At 35.5% G+C, this 24214-nt stretch overlaps 2 protein-coding genes across 3 annotated transcripts in view; both read right to left on the reverse strand.

Moving 5' to 3' along the window:
* LOC142341766 (uncharacterized) overlaps nt 1-24214 on the reverse strand; it is a 553339-nt gene that overhangs the window by 46237 nt on the left and 482888 nt on the right. The gene's annotated exons all lie outside the window — the stretch shown is intronic.
* LOC142341051 (uncharacterized) overlaps nt 1-24214 on the reverse strand; it is a 28534-nt gene that overhangs the window by 2920 nt on the left and 1400 nt on the right. For both annotated transcript variants that reach the window (XM_075391893.1, XM_075391892.1), the window contains one exon: nt 6922-8610. In XM_075391893.1, coding sequence (XP_075248008.1) covers nt 6922-8556 — 1635 coding nt within the window. In that variant the 5' untranslated portion in view covers nt 8557-8610. The remainder of the gene's footprint in view (nt 1-6921; nt 8611-24214) is intronic.

Genomic DNA, 24214 nt, shown 5'->3' on the forward strand with positions numbered 1-24214 from the left:
TTTGCTCCTTCCCTCGACAACAATAATGTTAAATGCGAACTGTAATCAACGAGACGAGGAAACGAACAGAAAAAGAATGCGGAATTAAACGACGTTAAAAAGAGTTTTTTTGTTTTTGAAAGCAATTGTTTTCAAAGTCATGAAAGCCATCAACTATGTTCTCAAATCAGAAAAAAGGCTCAATTAATACTTCATAAAGTGCCAATGCGAACTGTCATTATCCAGGTATTTTCATACGACTACAAAGACAAAGTAAAAATGACCGTTAAAAACAATTGTAAAAAAATCAATTAAATTCTTCGAGAAAGGGACATCGAAGTCGTTGAAACCATAATCTATGCCTTTCAAGAATTTTATGTTCAATTGTGCCTTATTGTGAGCGCCAATTTTGTAATTTGTTTAAGGTCAATAGTGTGATATTGTGACAAAACGAGGAAAAAAACGAGAGAAAAAGGCTAATACTTAAAAACCAAAAAAAAAATTAGTAACAAAGCCAAAGAAACCATAACTTAACGCGTAATACCGCAAAAAAATTACTTTTTTCAATTAAAAAAGAGGAAGAAAAAGCATTCTTTCCTTGCTGACACTAAGCTACAAGTTGACCAATTTAAGAGAAAAGAAATTGGCAAGTTTCAATAAGTCATTGTTTAATTAAAATAAAACATTTTTAAAAGTCAAAACGACCGAAATCTTTCGAGCAAAGAAAACAAATACATTAAATTGGAACTGTTTAGAAACGAGTTTAGATTTATCAACAGTGAGATGTGATGTGAATTGTTCTGTTCTTTAATTATTATAAAAACTCGATTTTACTTTAATTAATACAAAAACTCGAAAAAGATCGACTGATTAAAATCCGAATTATTTTTTCGATTGCAACAGTCCAAGGTTGCACCAAAACCAGCCCCGCTTTTGCTGTTCGTCCATTTAGAACATTCAATTTTTTGAATTGTTTAGATCTATGTAGTTTGTTAGTTAAAAGATTAAAAGTAAATGCTTCGTTTTTGATAATCATAGAGTAAAGTTATCAAAAACGGCAAAATTTCGATTCTAGACTACTATCAACGGTAGTGGAAAAAAAACTAGCTCCTCTTTTGTCTAAAAAGATTGTGTTTGTTGTTTTTGTGGTGTGTACTTCCAACAAAGTTATTGAAAATAGACTAAAGAACTTATTTCGGGCAATTTTTGATGAAAAAGGCTGAATTTTGAAATATTTAGCCAAAATTTTAGCCGGAAAAAATAAATCAAAATTGTCAACCAAATTTTTTGTGTCTGTTAAAATAAAATTCGCAGTACTATTGCTAACAATTTTCGCAATTTTCAGCAAAATTGACGAAATTTTAGTCGAAACTCCGGAAAATGTGAATAAAAACAACGGAAATTCGTCGACTATTCACAAAAATTCAAACCTCGATAACTCCCTGTAAAATACAAAAATCAAAAAAATCTTTTCAATTGCATATTCTACGCTGGACAAGCTTTCTAATGATACCAATCTCAACTCTGTACGATGAATATATCAATCGGCCAAAATTGTCTGAAGAAAAAAACCCCATTTGAGTATATAGTCCCCCCCTCAAGAGGGGTCGGAACAAACATAAATATATAAATATATCTATATATATATATATATATATATAAATATGTATAGATTTTTATAACTATTTCAAAAACCGCAGTAGCATTCCTTTACGTATGATTCGATACTTTTGTTCGACCATTTGGTTTGTTCAAAATTTTATGAGTCAATATCTGACCAACGACGTTTTTCACGAATCGATCACAGCTGCTTAACATTAAAACAAAGAAGACGCAAAAATAAGGGTCGTATTGGAGAAATTGCGCTTTGGCCGGCGACATCACTGTCCACTGCCACAGCAAAATTGGCTCTGCTTTTTCTTAGGGCAATTTTAATCGGAGTAGATAGGAAACTCGACATTGCTGAATTAGTACTCGGAAAATGAGTGTTTCAAAACGGAATTCACAATCGCTGACACTATTGCCGTGACTGTTAAAATTTTTCAAAGAACAACTGTTAGAGGTTTTTGTTTCCAGCATTAGGTGCATTCTTTTAACGCAACATTGTTCCAGCACAAACATTTTATTTTTATTGAGTTCCATGTAATTGATTGGCAAGATTGTAATCTACTAGAGGTGATAATTGAGAAAAAAGCATCTCAAAAAAGTGAAGTAAAAATCGAAAATTGTTGCAACGTTCGCGAAAGTCCAATTGGAGTTCCGCTGATTAGCTTACGCTTCTTAACATTATCCTATCGTCTGTATAAAAAAGATTCAATAATTAGCATTCAGGTAAATTGTTTATGTATATCGAAACCAGAAAAGTGCAGAAATGGATTCCTGTGAGCCACAATTTGAATCAGAGCAAATTTTGAGTAATAATTGGAGATTTTAACTCTCTGTTGTCTATTTGTTGATACGAGGTAAAAAAAAAACAAAAATGCTTTGTCAAAGCCAAACAGGGCGAGTTTCAACAGAATAAGTTTTAAATTAATTGTATCAGAGGCGTTCGCAACTCCTGAATACATGGTCACTGGCACAGAGTTTGACTCCAGAGTTTCATAAAGGTTATCACAGTACAGCAAAAGTTGAATAAAATTTGAATCCCCTGATATGTTGTTCTTTGAAAAGTTTTCTCTGTAAAATGTGCTCAAACTGTTTATAGACTATTTTTTCGAATAAAATTAGGCTCGCTGTTATCATTGCAAATGGGTTTTTAGTTCTTAATGTCGATTCTGCTGCAAATTCTATGGTATCGTCATATATTAATTCTTTCTGGTCATTAGGAAAGCAACCAGAGGTAACAATGCATTAAAAAAACAATATTGATAATAATGAGGGGCGTTTAAGCTTTCAGCAACAATGGTGTTATCTGATCGAAAGAGTAGGAACCCGACTTAACTTACATCACTTCATTAATTGCCTCGTTTCTATTAATAGCTATCTCATCTGAAGAAATTTCGGAATGCGTTAAATTAAGAATGACAATGAAGGTGTTATCGTCAAGAAAAACCGAGCAGAAGTAATCAATGAATTTGTCAGCAATCATTTGGTGGCCGTTAAAATTTATGTTGCCGTATATAATTCTCTCTGAAAGTTCTGGCTTTTGATTGATCTTTTGCGGAAATGTACAAATATTCTTAATTGACCTGATCTTATGCTATTAATAAATGATTGCTTGTCTATTTTGTGGAATTCATTAGTTCATCCTGTAAACTATTCACTGGTGCACGCCTCTGGCTAATTTGTTTTTCTCATTTGAATTCAATCAGAATGATTCATTTCATCGTAGTGAAAGCCTACTATTTCTTTAAAGGGTTGAAAGAAGACATTTTCTAAAAATTTGGTAACAGGAAATTGGCGTAATAATAAAAGCCCAATGGCACATGAAAATGAGGTTAGCGTTGCAACTTCATGTAATGTCAATGCTACGTCTTGAGAAAATCATAAACACATTAACTCCAGTTGTCAACAGTTCATCGACAAAAAAGAAACAAACGATTTCTAGAATTGTGTTGATTAAGCTTGCAGACCAAAGGCAAATAATTTCAATAGCCCGATTTATTCTTCTTTAAGTGAAAAATGCCGATTTATTCTTCTTTATGTGAAAACACTTCAAAAAAGTTTGCATAGTTAAGGGAGTCAGATAACTGAAAAACACAATTAAAAAAGCTAAATTTTGTGAAACAAAAACGAGACCATTAGCTTCTAAAACGGGATCATAATACTACGAGTTAGAAGCAATTCAATGTTCAAAAATGAGACCCACTTCGTCCAAAAAAGCATTATGCATTGCGGCAAGACAAAGTTGAAAAATCTGCAAGAATATGTGTTAATTGTAGAGTTAATTTTCCATACACAAAATCATTTTGGCCAAGATTTTTCCAGAAAAAAAGAAGGACGCTCCAGGGGCTAAATTGTATACAACGACATTGACAAGGACAGGAAGTAATTGATAAACAGCCGAAAAATTTCCGATAAGCTCTAAATAATGCAAATCTCAAAGCAAAACCATTTCAAAAAATAATTTATTCGATGATTGAAGGACTTTGCATTGATACTAACCGTAACTCTTTACTTTCATTATCTCCATATGGCACAAAGAGACAAAACACGAAACAGGTAGAATTTTATCAGAGAATTGTGCTGCAATTTTAAGATTATCAACTGATTTTTTTTCAATTTCAATTTTAACTTCAACATTGAAAAAACTCATAGACATAAGCATAACAAATTGCTTAAAACTTAAACATTAAAGTATCACTTTATAAACACATGAACAATTTGGTCCTTGTACCACAAGTAAAAACAATTTTTTAAACCTTGCTCTTGTCTATCTACTAGAACACGTTCATGTAGTTTGATCTTTGTGCTATTCAGTTCCTGCCTAAATTCATTATTTTCTTTAGGGGTTTCTTTTGATAGAGAAAAACTTGATTACTGATCCAACAACCCACTTAGATTGACCAAAATTTTTCGAAAAAACGCGGCTAATTCGAGAAATTTCCTTCATCTCATATTTTCCCAAGAAATTTAAAAATATATTATCGGGTATTTAAGATTTCTCTATAGCCCTAAACTAAATAAAAGAAAACTTGAAAAGAGAAAATTTCTTAATGAAAAACGCGGCAGGCAAAAATTAGTCTGTAAAGAGAATTTTCCCTGGGCTGTAATTTTTACGCCTATGGCCAATATTACCTCAAAATATTTATTCTCTGATGTGAGGAAGCCAGCCAAGATTGGAAAAAAGTGCACTGAGATTGAAATGCGACAACACAAATATTTGAAAAAGTAAACTTTCTGGTTTTAAGGGTTCCAGATCTCTTATTGAGCCGATTGATCTAACATCAGTTCCCATTTAACAACTTTTATATCACCATTTATCAAAATTCAACTCACCAAAGGTACAGGCCAGATAACGGCAATTGAATTGAAACTTCTGTTTGCGAATGATCTAATTCTGAAAAAATGATAAAAAATTTTTACCCGTGTTCAATTTTAACATATTCTGTTTCATATATTTATCTTAGAACTTTAGAAAAAAATGCAAGTTTGTGTTAGAAAGTTCTTATATATTTTGCAGTGCGATACAAAACAAGTTGTTGCATGACCAATGTCCGACAAAAATAAATAAACTTTGCGTTTTCTGGAATTGAAATAAACAGACTGCGTCACCACTTTTCGCGATTAAAATATATTTGCGACGACGGAATATACAATCGCAAAAAAGCAAGTCAGTTACTTAAGTCGTGGAAAGGAATGACAGTTTGGTACTCGTATTCTCGGATAGATATCCACCATTTTGAGCATCTGTTTAGCCTAAAACCTTTTTGCCGAAATCTTGTAGAATATAGTTGAGGCCGATTTTAAAGACTTAATTGTTCTAGAGAACTGCAATGGGTAATTAAAAAGCCAATTATTGTCTTCTGAATCCAATTTTAGTATCAAGATTGAAATTTCTGAAATTAAACACCAATCGGCCTATCTTTAAATTCCTTAATTACATACAGCGTTTAAGGAAATGGCCGAAGTGGAAACAAATTACTAATATTGTGGGAAGGGTTTACATTTTATGGAAAAACGATTATTTATGGTTTTAGTAAATTATTTTGGATCTGTTATAATACTACGCTTTTGGGAAATGCTGTTGTATTTTAGCTATTGTTGGAGATTCGTTTTTAAAAATTTCTATTTCTGCTTTGAGACAGGAGCCTCAAAAATTCTCAGGGTATTCCCATTACTTGATTCAATTGTGGATTAGAGGCGATTGTGTTAAAAAGTAACACATCTGCCTTCTCCTTAAAAACATTAAAAAGCAAGGCTCGTCGTTAAGAGGATTTAGTTATTCTTTTTTGGTTTCTATCTACTTCTTTTTGGTTTATCTAACTCTTTTTCATTTATTTGAAACTAGTTCTGTTAAAGTAGATATTCTTTCTGATAAGAGTATTTTAAATTGCAGTCCCGAATCAAACATAATTATCTGTTATTCAATATGCTTCTGAGATTTCTGATGTCAAATCATTGCGGAAAAATTCTCCCAAATGTTTTTGAACATTAAGATCCTGTTTTTTCCTTTAAGTAGAAGATTTATTTCAAAAGATTCTTGTATTTCAACACATATTGATTTCAAAACATTTCTATTTAATGAGTTCATATCGCTCCTGACTCTATAGTTGAAAGTATTTGGTATCTATGTTCCTACTAAATCACCTATGACAAAAGTGTCAACTTTGACCTACAATGATGAATGAAATAATGCTGATTGCTTTAGAAAGTTAATGATTTATTTTGTTTGTTTATTCACGTTTCAGTAACTCTCCGACTTTTTTTGTTTGTTATTAACGCTCTGCATATTCAAAAAAACTATAAATACAACCTCAAGTTAGCGATTTTTTTTCGTAATTTTGATTATTTGGATATTGCCTAGATTTGGCCCTGGTTCGGTTTTGACATGATGACATAGTAAATTGATGTAACCTATACTTTCAGTTGTACAGTCCAAAGTTTTGCCCAGCAGAGATGAATAAAGCTTTATAAGGTTGTCAATTTTTCTTAATAGAATGGACAGAAGGAGAATCAAATTTTGGGGTAATAATATATGCTGAACTACTTCCAATTAATCGATGTTTATTAGATCTTATTCAAGTAGAAAAAAAACTGGAATCTTTGCTAGGAACTGTTTCTTCTCCCCTTAGAATATGGTGAGATACTTAATTTTCTTGCAACTGATTTAGCAGTTCGTTTTAATTGTAATAGCTGGTAATAGGTCATTACTGTGCAAGTCACTTACAATGACGAAACCCGCATTAGGAAGTTCGCAGAGGCGTTTTGAATGAAAACATTCATTTACAAAGTAAGGGATAACGGGAGGGGCATGTTTTTTTGTTTCGTTTTTGAACAAACCTGTGAGTTGATATCTTCACACAACCGATTGCAGTCGATAGGAAGGTCATTTTTGGCAGTAACTGACAAATAAAACATATCGCCATAGCTAATCAAATTAAACCCTAAACTGATATCGGATATGGGTGCCATGCAAAAGTACACACTCTTTATAACAGACCCATCCATGCTCAGATACAAAGGCGATGACGCAAGCGATGATAATTGACACAGATTTTTAGAATAAACATGATGACAGAATTTTGCGATAAAGCTATATGGAGTTAAGCACCAAAAAATTTGCAAAACTGCGGCAAAAATTGACATTTCACTCGCGAATTTTGACATTTGAGTTGATAATTTTGTCTCCCATAAACTGGGAATCATGCCTTCTTTTAAACCCGCTAATTTTGGGCTCATGAAGCTCAAGTTTGGCTCCACTGTCGGATCTGAAGTTGGGTTCCGGATATTTATAGGAAGTAGGCATCTGATATCGGCCAGTGATGCGTCACCAATTTGACTTTTTAACGCCCCAGTAATGCACGATAGATAAATATCGGTTACGGTAGCTTTTGAAACCAGACGCAACTTTTGAAGCGAAATAGCGGGTATTGGTTCCGCGAATGAAATTTGATTAAACTGATTGGAACCTTCTACTGAACTTAATTCGCATCGATAATTTAGTTGAATATCTGATTGTCGGTTAACTATTAATTCTTGCTCAGTCGAATTATTTTCTCCGCTTGGGTCATTATTTTCTTGATAAATTTGTTTCAAAATGTCATTTTTATTATGTTTTCGTCTGTACATATTGATTAAGACTGAGGGTGCTGTAAAAATAGATATCACCGCGTTGTTTATAAACGACCTGTAAGCGAAAGATTTTTCCGCAGTTACTTTTCTAGGAAGCGGGTCACAAAGGAAGTCTTCAAGCATCGTTACCAAAGTCGTTCCGTCGACTAAAACCGAGTGAAATTGGCAGATGACGAGTGTTTCTGATTGGCTGCCGAAGTTTTCGATGACGTAAATTCTCCATAATGGCAAGTTTTTGAAATCCGGATATGAATATTTTAACAGCATAAATTTTTTCAAGTCATTTTCGTTTTCTATCTCCGTTTTTAATTCGACATGATTTTCCACGTCAAAATCCGGAAAATCTATCCAGTAAAAGTTGTAACAAGATGATGCTACAATTTGCTGAAATCTTTTGAACAAATAAGCAAACCGCGGGTAACTATTATGAAAAATTCGTTTCCTGAGCAACTTGCAAAACTTTTGCTTTGACATGCTCTTCGAAAATGTCAAACAGCATAAACTGCTCGAAGGTCGCTTTGTATAGAAAAACAACTCCGTGGGAGAAAGAAAGGAAGGTACACAAGGCTCCCCTTTTATGATAAACATCGCGATCAGGTTCATCACGCATCGTAAAATGTAAACAGGCGGGAAGAACAAAAAATAAACAACGAAACCTGGAATGAAAAAGAATAAGTTGATGAAAAAATCTCGCATATAGTGGTGTAAGTTTTCCTTGAGATCGTTCCCTAGAATGCTGTCTTTGCTGCTAAGTTGTCTGATGAATGGGAATTTCGATCTGATGCCAGTGTTGTTGTTGATGTTGCCACAGTTACCACTGCTACTACTGGCCTCTGACGTCATCAAGAACACTTCAATGACTTTCTTCGGTTGAAAATTCAACTTTCACCGTCTACCCTGAAAAAAAAACTACATTCCATTGTTTTTCCATGAAATTTAGTCTGGATTTCTACAGACAAATATCTACATTTGATTTCTTCAAAAACAAATTGGTACCATTTCCCATAACCGCTTATAACTATTGGATATAACTTCTCTGAATTTAGAGCGGTTAATCTAAAAATGACAATGACGAAAAGAAAAAAGTTTTTGAACTGTTGCTGAATTAAAGAAATGAAAGTTTGAACGTTGAGTTGTTCTTTAATTCAGCACATCGTTAATAAAATATCTGACTTCTAACTAGCTAAACATCAAAATTTTATTTTAATTGTTCATTTCATTAAATACGAAGACTCAATTACTAAAGTTTTAACAAAAGAATTTTTTTGCAAATTTAAAAAATCAAGCCCTTGAATTTAAAGAATATTTGATGATTTTACTTAAATATACTTGTACTTAAATAAATTGTTTGAGAAACTTCAGGTAATCCTCGAAATCTCAAAAACCAAGCCACTTTTGTCTATAGTTTGAATACACTTAAAGGATAATTCCTGGACAGTAAAATAAATTTGTCATTTTATTGAATAAAAAATGATCGATTAGAAATTATCCCTTGATATTTCATTAACAGAATTTTAAGGGTTAATCAATCAAAATTTCTCCTGGAGAAACATCTAATTATCTTCTACGTAACCTGTAAATTGATTTTTTAAGCTTCAAATAGTGGTAGTAAATTTCAAATCAATGGAAATTACCAGAAAACATATCAAAGTCATTAAACTTAAGGTTTTAGTGTTTTTGCTGCGAGGCCAACTCAGTATTAAGACATCACAGTATCAAAAAAGGTTCTCTGAGAATCCAATCATATTAGAATGACAATCTGTGAAAGAAATAACGTTCTAATGTGCAAAGATTAAATAGAAATTGATAATCTATATATTAATCGCGTGAACATAAGGCGGCATGTTTTAGAGGCATCACTAAGCAGCATGTTTTGACAGTGCTATCAATGAGCACGGTTAGGCGGTTGCTTAATTGGGGTTAATGACCGAAAAAGTGAGCTTTAAGGTCATTCACCGACTAACGTTTAAATGTCAATGACCGAAAAATGTTACACAAAGGCCATTGACCGAAAAGTGTTGCCAAAACGTCCTTGACCCATGATGTTGCTAAGTGTCATCGACCGAAAAATGCTTTGCGAAAACTCTCTTGCCTAAATTTCTTTGTTGAAAAGAAAGACAATAATCGGTGTTTCAGTAAACAAAAACTTTAGTGCCAAAAAATCATTGGCCGATTAGTTGTTCAGAAAAAGGTCTCTGACCAAAAACTTATTCAGAAAACGGTCTGTGACCGACAATAATTTGATACTCTAAAGGTAATTGATCGAAATTGTGTCAGGACAAAGAGGGTTTATGACCGAAAAAAATTTTTTTGTAATTCTTTTTCAAAAAATTGTTGATGATGAAAAAGAGTGTCTTGAAAATATGTGAAGGGAAAGTCACTCACCAAAAACGTCAAATATTAAAAGGTGGATATTGGAAATTTGTTTTGTCTAACAAAATTTGTGTCAAGTGTTAATGATCCGAAAGGTGCCGATGCAAAGACCCAAATTAGCTGCCCAAAAAATCATATATGACAGCGAGCAGTAGAGGACTTTTTCATATTCAGGGCTGTTACTAATAAATTATTGCATACAAAATATGATAGGTTTAAAATTTTCCTTTTTTAATTAATTCGAGGAAAATTTTGTTGGTGGCATTAGCCAACCCTGTAACTCAGTTAAGTGTTTGTTGACTTCTGGTTGACCCACGATCTGTTTTCTCATCTCTCTTGAACAGTTGTATCTCTCCCTTTCTTCAGTTTCTGTCTCTATGTAGTGCGATCTTCTATTTTTTCTGCTCTTCAAGTGTTTTCTCTAACTGTGATGTTTCCTTTTACTTTTGCACTCAAAGTTTTCTGATTTTGGCTTCTTTCTTTTTACTGTTTCATTTTCATTCCTTCTATCGCTTTTGTTTTTTCTTGCGTTCTTTCGCTCACTTTCCTTTTTCCTCATTTCTCTCTCTTCTGGGTTTGCTAATATCTTTTCTTTTTATTTGTCTGATTTTGATACAATTTTTTTGTTTCCTTTTCTTTTCCCATCGGTAGATTCCTGATGTTCTTTTGGTTTTTGTTGCATTGTGTTCTTTCCTCTCTCATCAATTTCGATTTTTTTTCTCTTTATCTCAATAAATCCTTTTTTCGCTTTTCGCTCCCGTTGGCTTTCTCCCAGACTCTTGTTTTTTCTGTGTTCCTTCTCTGCTTTCGACCTTCTTTTGTTCTATGTCTTTTGGGTTTTTTTCGTTTTTTTAAATCTATTTGCTCTCCGAATCATTAGATAATTCTGATTCTATCGTTTTCTCTCTTTCTCTCCCTCTTTATACCTCATACTATCTGTTTTGATTTTGTAATGCTCTGTGAGAACGTCTATTACTCTTAACACGCATATTTGGCTCTCTTAAGTTTTTGTTGGGGTGTCCAAAATAGCTTTGCTAAAAAATTCATTGAAACAGTCGCTCTTACACCAGCTATCACAAATAACTTTTCAATGAGAATACCAATTGCTAAAGTTTCAACATAAGATGCATTCAGATAGCTTTTCAGACCTCCTAGTATATTTTTAAAAAGCCCTCTTTTTGGTAAATTTGGTGACTAGAAGCAACGTTAAAAACATAAAACATCAAATTTTTTCAAAACACCGAATCCTTTGATAGTGTTTCAGTGTGTGTGTGTGTGTGTGTGTGTGTGTTAGTGTGTGTGTGTGTGTGTGTGTGTGTGTTGAAAGAAACTGTATTTTCTTTTGACTATTCGTATTGTTTGAAACTCGTAGTGAATTTAAAGAAAAAGTATGTAAATACCAAATAAAATTGCGTAATTTTTCGGATCTATTCTATTTCGGCCCCCAGATCTGTTTTTTATGACCCCAGTTACAAATTATATGTTGTTATATAGCAAGTTACTATGTAAGAAAGCAGCACGTGCACCTGGGGTCATAAAAAATTATGCTTAATGAGGTGGGGGGGGGGCGAAACAGAACAGATCCAATTTTTCAAACAGCCCAGTTTACACAAGCAGTTTTTGTGATTGATTATTGATTGAACGTTTTTGTGTATACAAGAGTGGCAGAACAGATTTTACTCTGTAAAATTTCATGCTGAAGAAATTCAGGAAATTACAAAACACTCATTGTCACATAAATTGGTGAGGCACATAAATTACTTGGTAGGCGCTTAAATTCTAAACGCTCCTCAGGCGCACGTGCCTTTTTTTAAAATAGTTTTGTGCTATGTAACAGCCAACAGTTTGTGAGTGAGGGTTATTGCGGCTGAGCTTAATAACTCAGAAATCGAATTGAATAGCGCTTCAAGGTCATTTCAAGCAGTTCAATTTAGAATAGCATGACAAGCGAAATTTAATGCTCCATTCTATCGAAGCTATACAGATTTGTTCAATTTCTTGAACATTTGTATTTATCAACTATTATTAGTACACAATTGTCATACATGAAGCAAAACTCAAACTCGAACTACCTCAACCACCAGCAAAACAATACCCTGACTGACTTAACAGTATTGCATCAGATAATTTGCGATTGGATTGCGAATCAACCTGTTATTGATACAGAATATTCGACAAAACTTCTACATGGTTAACAAACTTTTCCTTGACTTTCATAGGAGAGCAGCCGTTACATTTGGTCCGCCGGCCCGGACAGTGGAGGGCAAACTGCTTCCAATTTGATGAGGAGAGTGCCGAAGGCACCCCCCCCCCCCAAAAAAGAATCAAACAATTCAACAGGCCAGCGAGGTGAACCGAAGATTGCAATTCAATAAATAAATTGAAGTGCGAACCCTGCTCAAAGGAAACCAACAAAGCAAAAGCGAACAGCAACCAGACAAGTCAAGCACAACCAGCAGAGAGGAGCTTCAATCAACAGCTCACAATTACGATAAGAAGCTTCAAGAGTTAGTGAAAGAAGTTAACACCAAAAGAAGACTTGGCTACAAAATAATTGAAGATTCAGATCGACCCAACAAACTAAAGGTCCTCTATCAACATACTCTCCAACTCCTAGGGGAAGAAATACCCAAGCAACTGAAGCATCGAAACAAGCGTGTGCCCTACCAAGCAAATTTCGTTGAAGAACATCTGAAAGAAGCAAGGAAGTGCAAAGCAAGTTTGGACTATCATTGGCTTGTATATATAAGCAAAGGCAAGCAACCAGCAATGAATGCAGAGCAAAGCAATACAACTCAAGCAGTGAACGACAGCGAGAGCAACAACACCTGCTCAAACAGTGCAAAATGGAGCAAAAGCAAGCGGCCAAGAGACGGAGAATGTTTCGGAAACATCATCAGCAAAGCAAAGGCGAGAGGAAAGAATGAAGAAATTCGATATCGAATTCAAAACCAACATGCGACTGGAACAAACACGGTTTGAGCGGAGGAGGCTAGAGCTGGAAATGCAAATGAAGGAACTGGAAAACAAGCATCAACTAAAATAGGAAGAGCGCGAGCTAGAGCGCAAAGTGAAGAGAACAGCATTAGAGAACGAAGATGCTCGTTCTCAATCAACCAGTGCTCGAGACAGATCACCAGTCAACTGGAATCCCAAGAAGAGAGATGTCTCTGACTGGGCCAGCCGAATCGACAACCTTCTAACACCAGATCGATCAACAGCTCGCTACGAAGTAACCCCTGAGGTGAACAAGTATAATCACTTCTCACAATATCGCAGTTCATGAGAGCGATCCTCAAGCGTTGAACACCAAGACGTTTCCCCTAGAGCTGGTCTACGATACAACACTGGTTACGCAGGTAGCAGTAACCTACCAAAGCTGAAGTTGAACAACTTCGACGGGAACCCTCTCTCGAATGGCCGGAGTGGTCTAGTGTGTTCATTGCTACAGTGGATCAACGACCAATACAAGACTCAGAAAAGATGAGCCATCTGAAGACTCTACTAACAGGCAAGGCAAGGTCAGCAATCTCTGGAATGGGCTACTCTGAACCAGGTGCTGCAAGGAGCATTCTGGAGAGGAAATTTGGAAGGCCTCATGTGATCATTGATGCACAACTGGAAGAGTCTTCGCAAAGCAAGTCAGGTGAAACCTCACGACTCAACAGGTCTGATCAGTTTCTCGGTTATTGTTTCAAACTTTGTGAATGTGCTCAAAGAGTACAAGCAGATTGGTGATCTGCAATCGAGCTCGACACTGTATATGGCAGTAGATAAACTACCTCAAGTTCACAAAGAGAAGTGGTGGTTCTATGTTGATGATAAAGATGAAGATTGACCTGATCTGATTATGTTTGAAAAGTGGCTATCTAGGATAGCATTCGTGCACGGAGTGTTTTCAGCTTTCAAGGGAGAGCGAAGAGAAGAAGACCGAAGAAGCACAAATAGAGACAAACGGTTCTCAAAAACATCGAACTTCAGTGCAAGTTCGAACTTGAAAGAAACGAAGCAAACGCAAAGTGATCACTGTCCGCTAGCTGATGGCTCTCATGAAATATGGAAGTGTCCACTATTTAAGAACATGAAAGTGAATGATCGGTACGCAGCAGTGAGGAAGCAACGCTTTTGTTGCGGATGTCTAGGCAAAGGACATGCAATCAAAGATTGTAAAGTCAATGCGTGCGGCATCAATGGATGCATCAAGAAGCACAGCCGATTGCTACACTCAGAAAACCAAATGGACGAGGGCAATCACGCAGTCAACGTAAGCGCAGCAACAATCAACCAGAGTAACGAAGTTACAAGCTTTCTTCAGATAGTTCCTGTCTCAATACAGAGTGGTGGCAACAGGCTGAACATATACGCTTTCCTCGATAGTGGATGAACGGATTCATTCATCGATCAAAGTGTGCAAGAGAAGTTACGAGCCCAAGGCACTGATGTGACGCTCAACATAGCTGGCATACATTGAACAAAGGATCTGAAGACAGAAAAGGTTCTTCTCAAAATAAAGGGACTACATTCAAAGGTGCATTCAATCGAAACGTTTGCACACCCGTCAATCTCCTTGGGGAACACAAACTACAACTACAACAAGCTGAAGCAAAGCTTCAATCACTTGAGTGTTCTACCCAACAAAAGCTTCAACTTGATGGAAGTTGGCATCATCCTTGGTCAAGATGCTTATGAGCTACAACGCCCATTGGACTACAAGATAGGAACACGAAGTGAACCTTTCGCCGTTCTAACAGAGCTAGGATGGACCCATGACGGGCAAAGGAAGACAAAATGTTTGTCATTTCGCCTTCACTGAAGATGTGAAACTGGCTGAGAATATCCAAACCTGGTGGGACATAGAAACATATGCTTCCAAAATCAACGTCGTCAGTCAGTCAAAGAAGGAACTGCAGGCACAGAAGATGCTAGAAAGTTCCAAGAAGTTCACAGGCGAGCGGTACGAAGTGGGAATTCTGTGGAGTGAACCAGAGCCAAATCTACCGAACAACTACAGCTCAGCCTTGGGTCAGCTTTACTCACTGGATCGAAGATTCCAATGGGAACCAAACCTGAAGAGTTTGCATCAACAGTCAATAGAAACAGATGTAGAAAAAGGGTTCGTTAAGATATTGGACGAGTCCAAAGTGAAAGGCACCTTCGGGAAAGAATGGTATTTGCCACACCATCCAGTGCTAAACCCGAACAGGCCTGGCAAAGTAAGACGTGTTTACAATGCTGGCTCAAAGTACAAAGAAGTATGCCAATATGATAAGCTACTAGCAGGACCCAATCCGCTACATGGGTTGATTGGAACAATATTCAGATTCCGCGAAGGACCAATAGCCCTGACAGCTGACATCGAATCGATGTTTCTACAAGTTCCCGAACAGGATAGAAGTTGCTTGAGGTTCTTATGGCACCCAAGGACTAATGAACCTGTTCAGATATACGAATATCAGCGTCACGTATTCGGAGCTAAGAGTTCTCCAACTGGTGCAAACTATGCTCTCAAGCAGGTGGGACTGGATAACGAAAAGGAGTATCCAATTTCAGAAAAGGCAATACAAAACAACTTCTGCTTGAACGATTTCATCGAATCAGTGGAAACGCCTGAAGAAGCAATTTAAGTCTTCAATCAACTACAACCTCTTCTCTCACAACATGGATTTGAATTGAAGAAGTGGATAAGCAACAACGATGCAGTTACCGAAGTAACCCCCGAAGACTTAAAATCAATCAGCAACACGAAGCAGGTCGAAGTGGAACCCAATACGGAGGGATCCTCAGTGCTAGGACTACAATGGACCGTTATTGATGACAGTCTTCAAGTACGCAGAGGTACAAACAAGGAAGTTGAAGCACCTATAACTCAGAGGACGATTCTATCACTGGTATCTTCAGTATTCGACCCGATCGGATTGTTTGCTCCGTTCAGTGTTCACTTGAGACGACTTCTGAAAGGCATCTGGTCTAAGAATGGACAACATTGGGACGACGAAGTGGAGCCTAGTGGAGAAGAAGAATTCCTGAGATGGAAAGAACAACTTCCAATAGTGGCTGAAACAAGCATCGAAAGAAGGTACTTCATTAGAGGGAGGGATAAAACCGAACTTCATGTGCTTGCTGACGCATCTGAAGACACGATGTGTGCAGTGGCCTATCTACGTTCACAACCAAAGGAATAGTCAGCTGACTTAGCATTTGTCGTTGGAAAATGCAGAGTGGCACCGATGAGTCATATTTTAATACCCCGACCGGAACTACAAGCGGCAGTCAAGGCAGTGAGGTTGAAAGAACAGATAGTCAAGGAACATGAAATGAAGATAAATAGTTGCAGTTTTTGGTCAGACTCAACTACGGTACTGCAGTGGATACAGAGTTCTCATCGCAAACATCAAGTGTTTGTGGCCAATCGAGTGGCGGAGATACTAGATACAAATGATGTTTCACAGTGGAAACATGTCAGCATTATTAACAACCCAGCGGACATTGGCACCAGAGCAATCAACATTGAGGAACTCAAGAGAAGTGAGTGGCTCACTGGGCCGGCCTGGTTGAAGCAACCAGAAAATGAGTGGCCAAAGCAAGTGAACCTAATCTTTGCATCAGATGAGGAGAATATACCCTCATCAGTCTTCATGATACAGGCTGAAGAGAAGAAAGCTGTTATTCAGTGGGAACGATTCGGTAATTTTAATAGTGGATACTATTGAATAAAGTGGCATACGTGCAGCGAGCATTGAGCAAATACAAACCAGCGAAACTTGTAGTCAGCGTTGAAGAAAGAGAAAAAGCAAAGGCAATCATCTTCAAACTACTACAGCGAGAAGTTTGGTGAAGAGATGAAATCTCTCAAAGCTGAAAAGGAAATTCCAAAAGGCAGCAAACTCATACAGTTCTCACTCTTCCTAGATGAAGAAGGGCTTATTCGAGCCAAAGGCAGAATAGGCAAAAGTCAGTTGGACTTCAATGCAAAGCATCCAATTTTGCTACATTGGAAATATCATGCGGTTGAATTATTCTTGCGATACGAACACCAGGACAATCAACACGAAGGCACTGAACAAGTGAGAAACATTGTTCAGCAGAAGATGTGGATCCTGGGCATGCGGAACGCTTAAGATCAATTATGAACAAGTGCGTTACCTGCAGAAAAGACAGAGCACAAACGATAGCACCAGTCATGGCAGACCTACCGGAAGAGCGGTTAGATGCTTCAACAGCCTTTACAAATGTTGGAGTTGACTACTTTGGCCCTTTCATTGTGAAGATTGGGCGAAGGAACAAAAAGCGATGGTGTTGTCGCTTTACTTGCCTAACTATGAGAGCGTATAGAAGTGGTACCCAAGTTAGACACAGATAGTTGTCTCAATGCAATAATGAGATTTTTTGCGCGAAGAGGCAAACCAAGTACAATCATCAGTGACAACGGGACATACTTTGTTAGAACTGAAAGAGAGTTTGCAGAGTACGTTGCGGCATGGAACAAAGAAGGGATCGAAGAACATCTAATTCAACGAGGAATCAGATGGAAGTTCAACCCACCCGCAGCACCCCACTTCGGAGCACTATGGGAACGGTTGGTGAGAAGTAGCAAGAAAGCAATGGATGCAGTGTTTGGGAACAGATCAGTCACCGAGGACGTTCTTTCAACAACGATGTGTTTTGTTGAGCAGACATTGAACGCAAGACCGTTGACTCCAGTCAATTCAGACGTTAATGACTTAGAAGCATTGACTCCCATTCACTTCTTGCTTGGCAACAAGAATGTTTGCTTATCCTACCTACCATGCGCGGAAGTATTTGTTGATCATAGAAAAGTGTTTCGACAAACTCAAGCCTATGCAAATCTCATATGGGACAGATTTCGGAAAGAATATCTGCCAACTCTGAATAATCGGCAAAAATGGCGATCTACGGCGAACGAAACCCTTAAAGAAGGCGATCTCGTTTGGTTGATCGAAGACAGCGATAAGCACGGATATTACAATCTAGGTCGAGTTACGGAGACCATCGATGGGTCTGACGGTGTGATTCGATCAGCGATAGTTCGAACGAACGCAGGAGTGTACAAGAGACCAGTAGTGAAGCTCGCCCCAGCACTACCTGGAAAAGATGTTTTCGCGATGGAAAACAGGGCCGGCGATATTGCGGCTGAACTTAATAACTCAGAAATCCAATTGAATAGCGCTTCAAGATCATTTCAAGCAGTTCAATTTAGAATAGCATGACAAGCAAAATTTAATGCTCCACTCTATCGAAGCTATACAGATTTGTTCAACATTTATAATTAGCAACCATTATTAGTACACAATTGTCATAAATGAAGTAAAACTCAAACTCGAACTACCTCAACCACCAGCAAAACAATACTACGACTTAACAGTATTGCATCAGATACTTTGCGATTGGATTGCGAATCAACCTGTTATTGATACAGAATATTCGACAAAACTTCTACATGGTTAACAAACTTCCCATGACATCAAATTTACACTGAAAAGGTGACGTTATAGAAAAGTGTTCACATTCTGTCGACATTATTATCTACAACCAATCAACAGTTGAATTTGACATGTAAATCCACGTGACCAGCAGCATAAAAGGAGCCTGAAAACTACCAAAAATCAGTTGAAACTCGTAAATTTGGTTATATTAAATTGACATACAGTGCGTATTGAAGCACACTTTCCTGAGCGGTAAATTATTTGTTGTTGTGTTTTGTTTCTGCAGATCATATTAGTGATTGTACAGTTTTAACTTTACTTTGACTTGTGAAAAGAGAATTAATTTTGATATTCTCAAAACTTTCTTTCTGAGGAACGAAGTTCCTAAGTAAGAGAAACTTTGTGCAAAGCATAAAGTCAGTTTCTCTTACTGGCTTTAACGAAGCTTACTCTAGTTCAACATTGGTGTTATTGAAACCAATAGAGAGACTTGCTAACTTTGAATTTTGAAAAATATTATTACTATCAGATTTGAAACTGGTAAGACAGCCCGTTTTACAACTGCTAACTGCAGCAGGTTGAAACTTTGCATAGTTATAGCGAATTTATAGGGCTACAATTTGTAGGAACGGGAATTCCTATATTCGGTTTATACCTTGAGTTATTAACAAAAAACAACAAAAATTTGATTTTTTCAATTTGAATTATTTTGTTATTTTGAGAGAAACCAGTTTGTTATACAGCAAAGCTGAGCAATTAGTTATCAAGAGTAATTGTGCAACAAATAATGCAACGGTAATCTACAGTATCGCGGATAATACAGTTCACAAAAGTTAGCTGCAAAAACACAATATCCGGACAGATTTGAAACCGCTGAAACGAACTGGGCGGTGTAAAGTTTTCCTTGACTTTGATAGCAGAGCAGCCGTTACAAGGGTCAATAAAAACACTGACATCCGAAACAAAACAGATCCAATTTTTTAATCTCAAGGTTTTCGAACAATGCTTGATGAACAGCACATCGTTAAAAAGGTATCTGACTTCTAACTAATTAAGCATCAAAATTTTATTTTAATTGTTCATTTCATTAAATACAAAGACTCAATTTCTGAAGTATTCGAAGCTTAGTTCCATGAATGATTTTTAATACATCTTATTTGATTTAAAATAAATGAAAACTAAAAGTTTTTGTTTGGGTATTAACAAAGTTAAAATAGCATGTCTGACACAGCAGATGACTGCTTGAGTAAAAAAATTTGAAAACAGGTTATAAAGACAAACTGTGTTCAATAAATTTCTTGGGCTCTAAATTTTTTTTCCAGATTTTAGATGTAACAGTCGTTAAATAATAAATTTTCTCAACTCGCAGTACTTAACAGGTAAGGTAATTAAAGCCAAAACAAAATAGCAAATTAATTTATGCCTTTAAGCAACCATTAAATTAAAATCCCTTTTAGTCTGCATCAGTTGGGTAGAATTGTAAATTTGATAAAATTCGCCAAAAAGACCAAGTATGAGTATTCCTTCTTAAAGTGACCTTTAAATTTACATGATGAGTAGTCAAAAAACATTTAAGCGTTCTACTCATGAAAGGCTTCTAAATCGAACATTTTATTCCAAAAGAGGCCATATTTTTATTTTATTTTAAAAAATCAAACGTTTGGTATCAAAAATTCTGAAAAACTGATAGTAAAATCACCAATGAAAAGTCCTGAAAATTGAAAAGGTGACTCATATTGCAGATAATATTTCATAATATTCAACTACTTTTGATTAATGAGAAAACAATAATCGAAAACGAACATTTGAGTTCACTCAATCTTTCAAGCAACAAATCATTTGCAATCGTGACTTCAAAGACCAAAACAAAATTAGCTAACGCTCAAGAACAACACTCCAAAAAATTTTTCTTAAAATTTGTTCCGACTTCAAATTAATTTTGGTTACGTTGATTGTCCTTATTGGCAACACTAAATTTTTATTTTATTCATGAGTGGAAAAAACAAGAGTTTAAAGTATGTTTCTAACAACAAAAATTGTACTAAGCTTGTTCCGAAGGTTAATTGACCCCGATTTTTGCAGAAGCTGTTTTCAAAATCGTGCTGAAGTGTTGACGCAGAGAAATATGATTTATATTTGATGATAAATTGGATGGATCAATACTGACCAAGTTGTTCACCTTTTCATTTTTTTTAATTCTTGGAGAGACGAGTACACATCAATTAATTGTAGTCGGGACGAGTCGCAAACTCGTTCTTGCGACAAAACGACAACGATAGGTAATCCCATTATTGTCTACGTAGTTACGTAATAAATATTGGAGCCTTTAGGTGAGAAAGTAAACAAGGAGGCTCGTTAATGTGCATTCGCACATGATGTTCCGACCAGAGCTTATCAACATTCTTTACTTAATTGTCAACCAAATGACGATATAACAAAAAGAGATATTTGAGTTGAAAACAATCGTTACACAATCTAACCCTTAATTGAATTACATAATGCCATGCCGCATTACAGCGCCAACGAGATCTGCCATTAAAGAGACTACGAGAAAAAAAACAAACAATAAAATAAGCAAAAACATACATCTCATGGCAAAAACTCAATAATTAAATTTAAAAGCCCCTAATAACAACGTCAAAATGCAGTCACATAAAACCTTAACTACACAAATTTACTTTTTCTTAACTATAAAGCAGACGGAAATTTTTTTTAATGAGACTAGGTAACAAGTCGACAAAGAGAACGAATAATGAGGCGAAACTCAAATATTAATCAATATTTTTTAAACCAAGAAATTTCAAAAGTCTTAAAAAGCATCGGCTTTCAACCAAAAAAACCTTGACAAATTACTAAAGAGTTATTACCAAACCAAAAGGACCTGTCTTTGGTTAGACTAAGCCATAGAAACGTACTAAAGATGCAGAAAAACTCAAAAAATTACAAACGAATTGCGAAAACAAATTATTGATACCGTTAAAATCATTTGCTATTATCTGAGTATTATGTACTTTTTACCTGGGCCACATTTGAAAACCGTTATTACCTGGGCCACATTTGCCTGGGCCACATTTTATCTGGGCCACATTTGAAAACCGTTATTACGCGATTGTGTTGAAAGAAGAGAAAAAGAAACACAAAACTGACCACTCAAAAAACGTTTAATAAAAAGGCATATTGTGCAACAAACAAAACGTCAGTGACAATTCAAATAAGTAGATATGTTATTTTTTGAAATACAAGAAATTGGACGGGACCTCTCAAAGATGAAAATCAGTTACGACGAAAAGAACAATAAAAACTGAAAAGTTTGAAAAAAAAAAATGAAATTCAATGTCATACACTTTAAGACTGTTCGCTATAAACTGAGTGCTTGGGGTAACATAATTCATTGAATCTTCACTTACAAGCTTATGCGACCGGTCAGCAATTTTGCGGCTACCTAAAGAACAAAAAAACAGAAAAAAACAGCATATTCAAGAAAAAAAAATCAGCGAGAAAAGAGTTGAAGGCATTAAAAAGTGAATTTTCAATAAAAATTTTCTTAGTTTTAAATATTTTTTTTCAACAGCAATAGGATACTTCTTTTTTAACAATATAACTCCAAAAAATCATCAAATATGAACAAATACATTAGAACCACGAAATTTTTGAAAAAACTCGTAGTGCCATAAAATTCAATAGCTTTCAACAGAAGCCAATAAAAACGCCAAATTGATTAGACGACAAGTTTTTTGCCATTCATATTTCATCAATAAACCATTAGAACACGTCATTGACTATCAAAACAACAACAAATACAGGCAAAAAGGAAAAATTCAGTAAAAAAGTGCCTGAAGAAAGTGTCGAAGCAAATTAAATCATAAGCTGTACTCTAAAAACTTCATCTATGATCCATTGAACGTCCTTCCTAACCAATTGGAACTATCAGTATTAGGATAATTTTATAGGATTTCAAAAGGAACCAAAAATAATAAAAAGTGTCCAAAAAGAAAAAAATATAAAAAACCGTGGCATTGAAGTTTTATAACTATTATGTACAAGATAAAACCGATAACCAGAATAATTTTGAATGCTTTAGAGAAAAAAAGGACCTCTTAATGCTGAGAAACAGTTCACGAAAAGAGTTTAAGATTTGTTAATGATTAAAAAAATTTTCGAAATATTCTTTTTAAGGACTTAACAGCCATTAAATTCAATAGCTTTCAACGTAATTCAATAAATAGACTCCCATATGACCCCACGGGAAGAAAAGAATATCTGTCATGCATAGTTAATCAATAAAGCATCACAATAAGTCCATGACCATGAAAACAAAAACAGGCAAAAACCAAAAATTCAGTAGGAAAATGCGAGAAGAAAGTGTCGGAACCATTTAAAATTAAAGCTTTTCTATGAAAACTTCATCTGTAATCCTTTGAGTGTTTGAGTGAGATCCATCAATACTTGGATAATGTGATAAGAGTTCAAAACTAACCAATAATACGAAAATATCCAAAAAACTAAAAAAATTTTTTTTGAAATCTTGTCATTGAAGTCGTAGAACCAATAGTTAGAAAACGAAACCTCTGTCCAGGTTAATTTTGTTTGCAGTAGAAAAAAAGGCCTCCTGTCACTACTGAGATTGACTAACAGCTCAAAATTTATTTTCTAAGTCTTAACAGCCATTAAAATCACTAGTTTTCAATCGTAGTCAATAAATACGCGCAAGTATAACCCAATGTGAGGACAATGACAATCTTCATTCATAGGTAATCAATAAGATACCACAATAAGTCTTATGACTATGAAAACAACAACAGAAACAGGCAAAAACTAAAAATTAAGTATTAAGTAGAAAAGTGCGAGAATAAAAATTCGAAGCCATTTAAACTATAAACGTTTCTCTGCAAACTTTATGAGTGATCCACTGAACCTATTTTCTCAGTCAACTATCAATGTTTGGATAATGTGATATGAGTTCGAAGGTAACCAATAATACAAAAATAACCACAAAAACTTTATAAAAATTGAGATCTTGAGTCATTAAAGTCATATATCCAATATTTAGAAAATAAAACCGCTCAACAGATGATATTTGATTGCAATAGGAAGGATTAGGGTACTGTCATTACTGAGACTGACTTACAGTTCACGAAAATAAATTTATGATTAGTTTATGTTAAAAAAAATTTTCTGAAAAATTGTTTTTAAAGCCTTAACAGCCAATAGCTGTCCACTCAAAGCACTAGATATGTTCACTTAATGCTCATTACGGATCATTTTGCACCTTTAGTCAATGAGTTCCTGTCATAGGACTACTAAAAATTAGTAAATACTTAAAAAAGGAAATCAAACTTTTATTTAAAATTACGAAAACTCAGTGTCGAAGCAAAAAAAACATGAGCAATTCCTTCAAAACGAATTTCTTTGTTCATTGGGTTTCATTTGGCTGTAAATGAGGTTTGTCGTTATCGGAACGTTGATATGAAGAGTGACTAGTCCCTAGGTGACTTAAAAAAACTAAAAAAAAACTGAAAACATTTCTAAAAAAAAGAGCTCTCAAACAGAATTCGATTTTTTTGAACTTCCCTATGAGACCAGCATTAGTCTTTTTATCACCTTCAGTCTATTAGGAACACACAATTGGTCCATTTTGTGGCATGAAATGTAAATTTGAAATACTGTTTTTTATAGAAAATATC

The sequence above is a fragment of the Convolutriloba macropyga genome, chromosome 6, assembly GCF_964194025.1.
Source record: "Convolutriloba macropyga chromosome 6, txConMacr16.3, whole genome shotgun sequence".
NCBI classification, from domain to species: Eukaryota; Metazoa; Xenacoelomorpha; order Acoela; family Convolutidae; genus Convolutriloba; species Convolutriloba macropyga.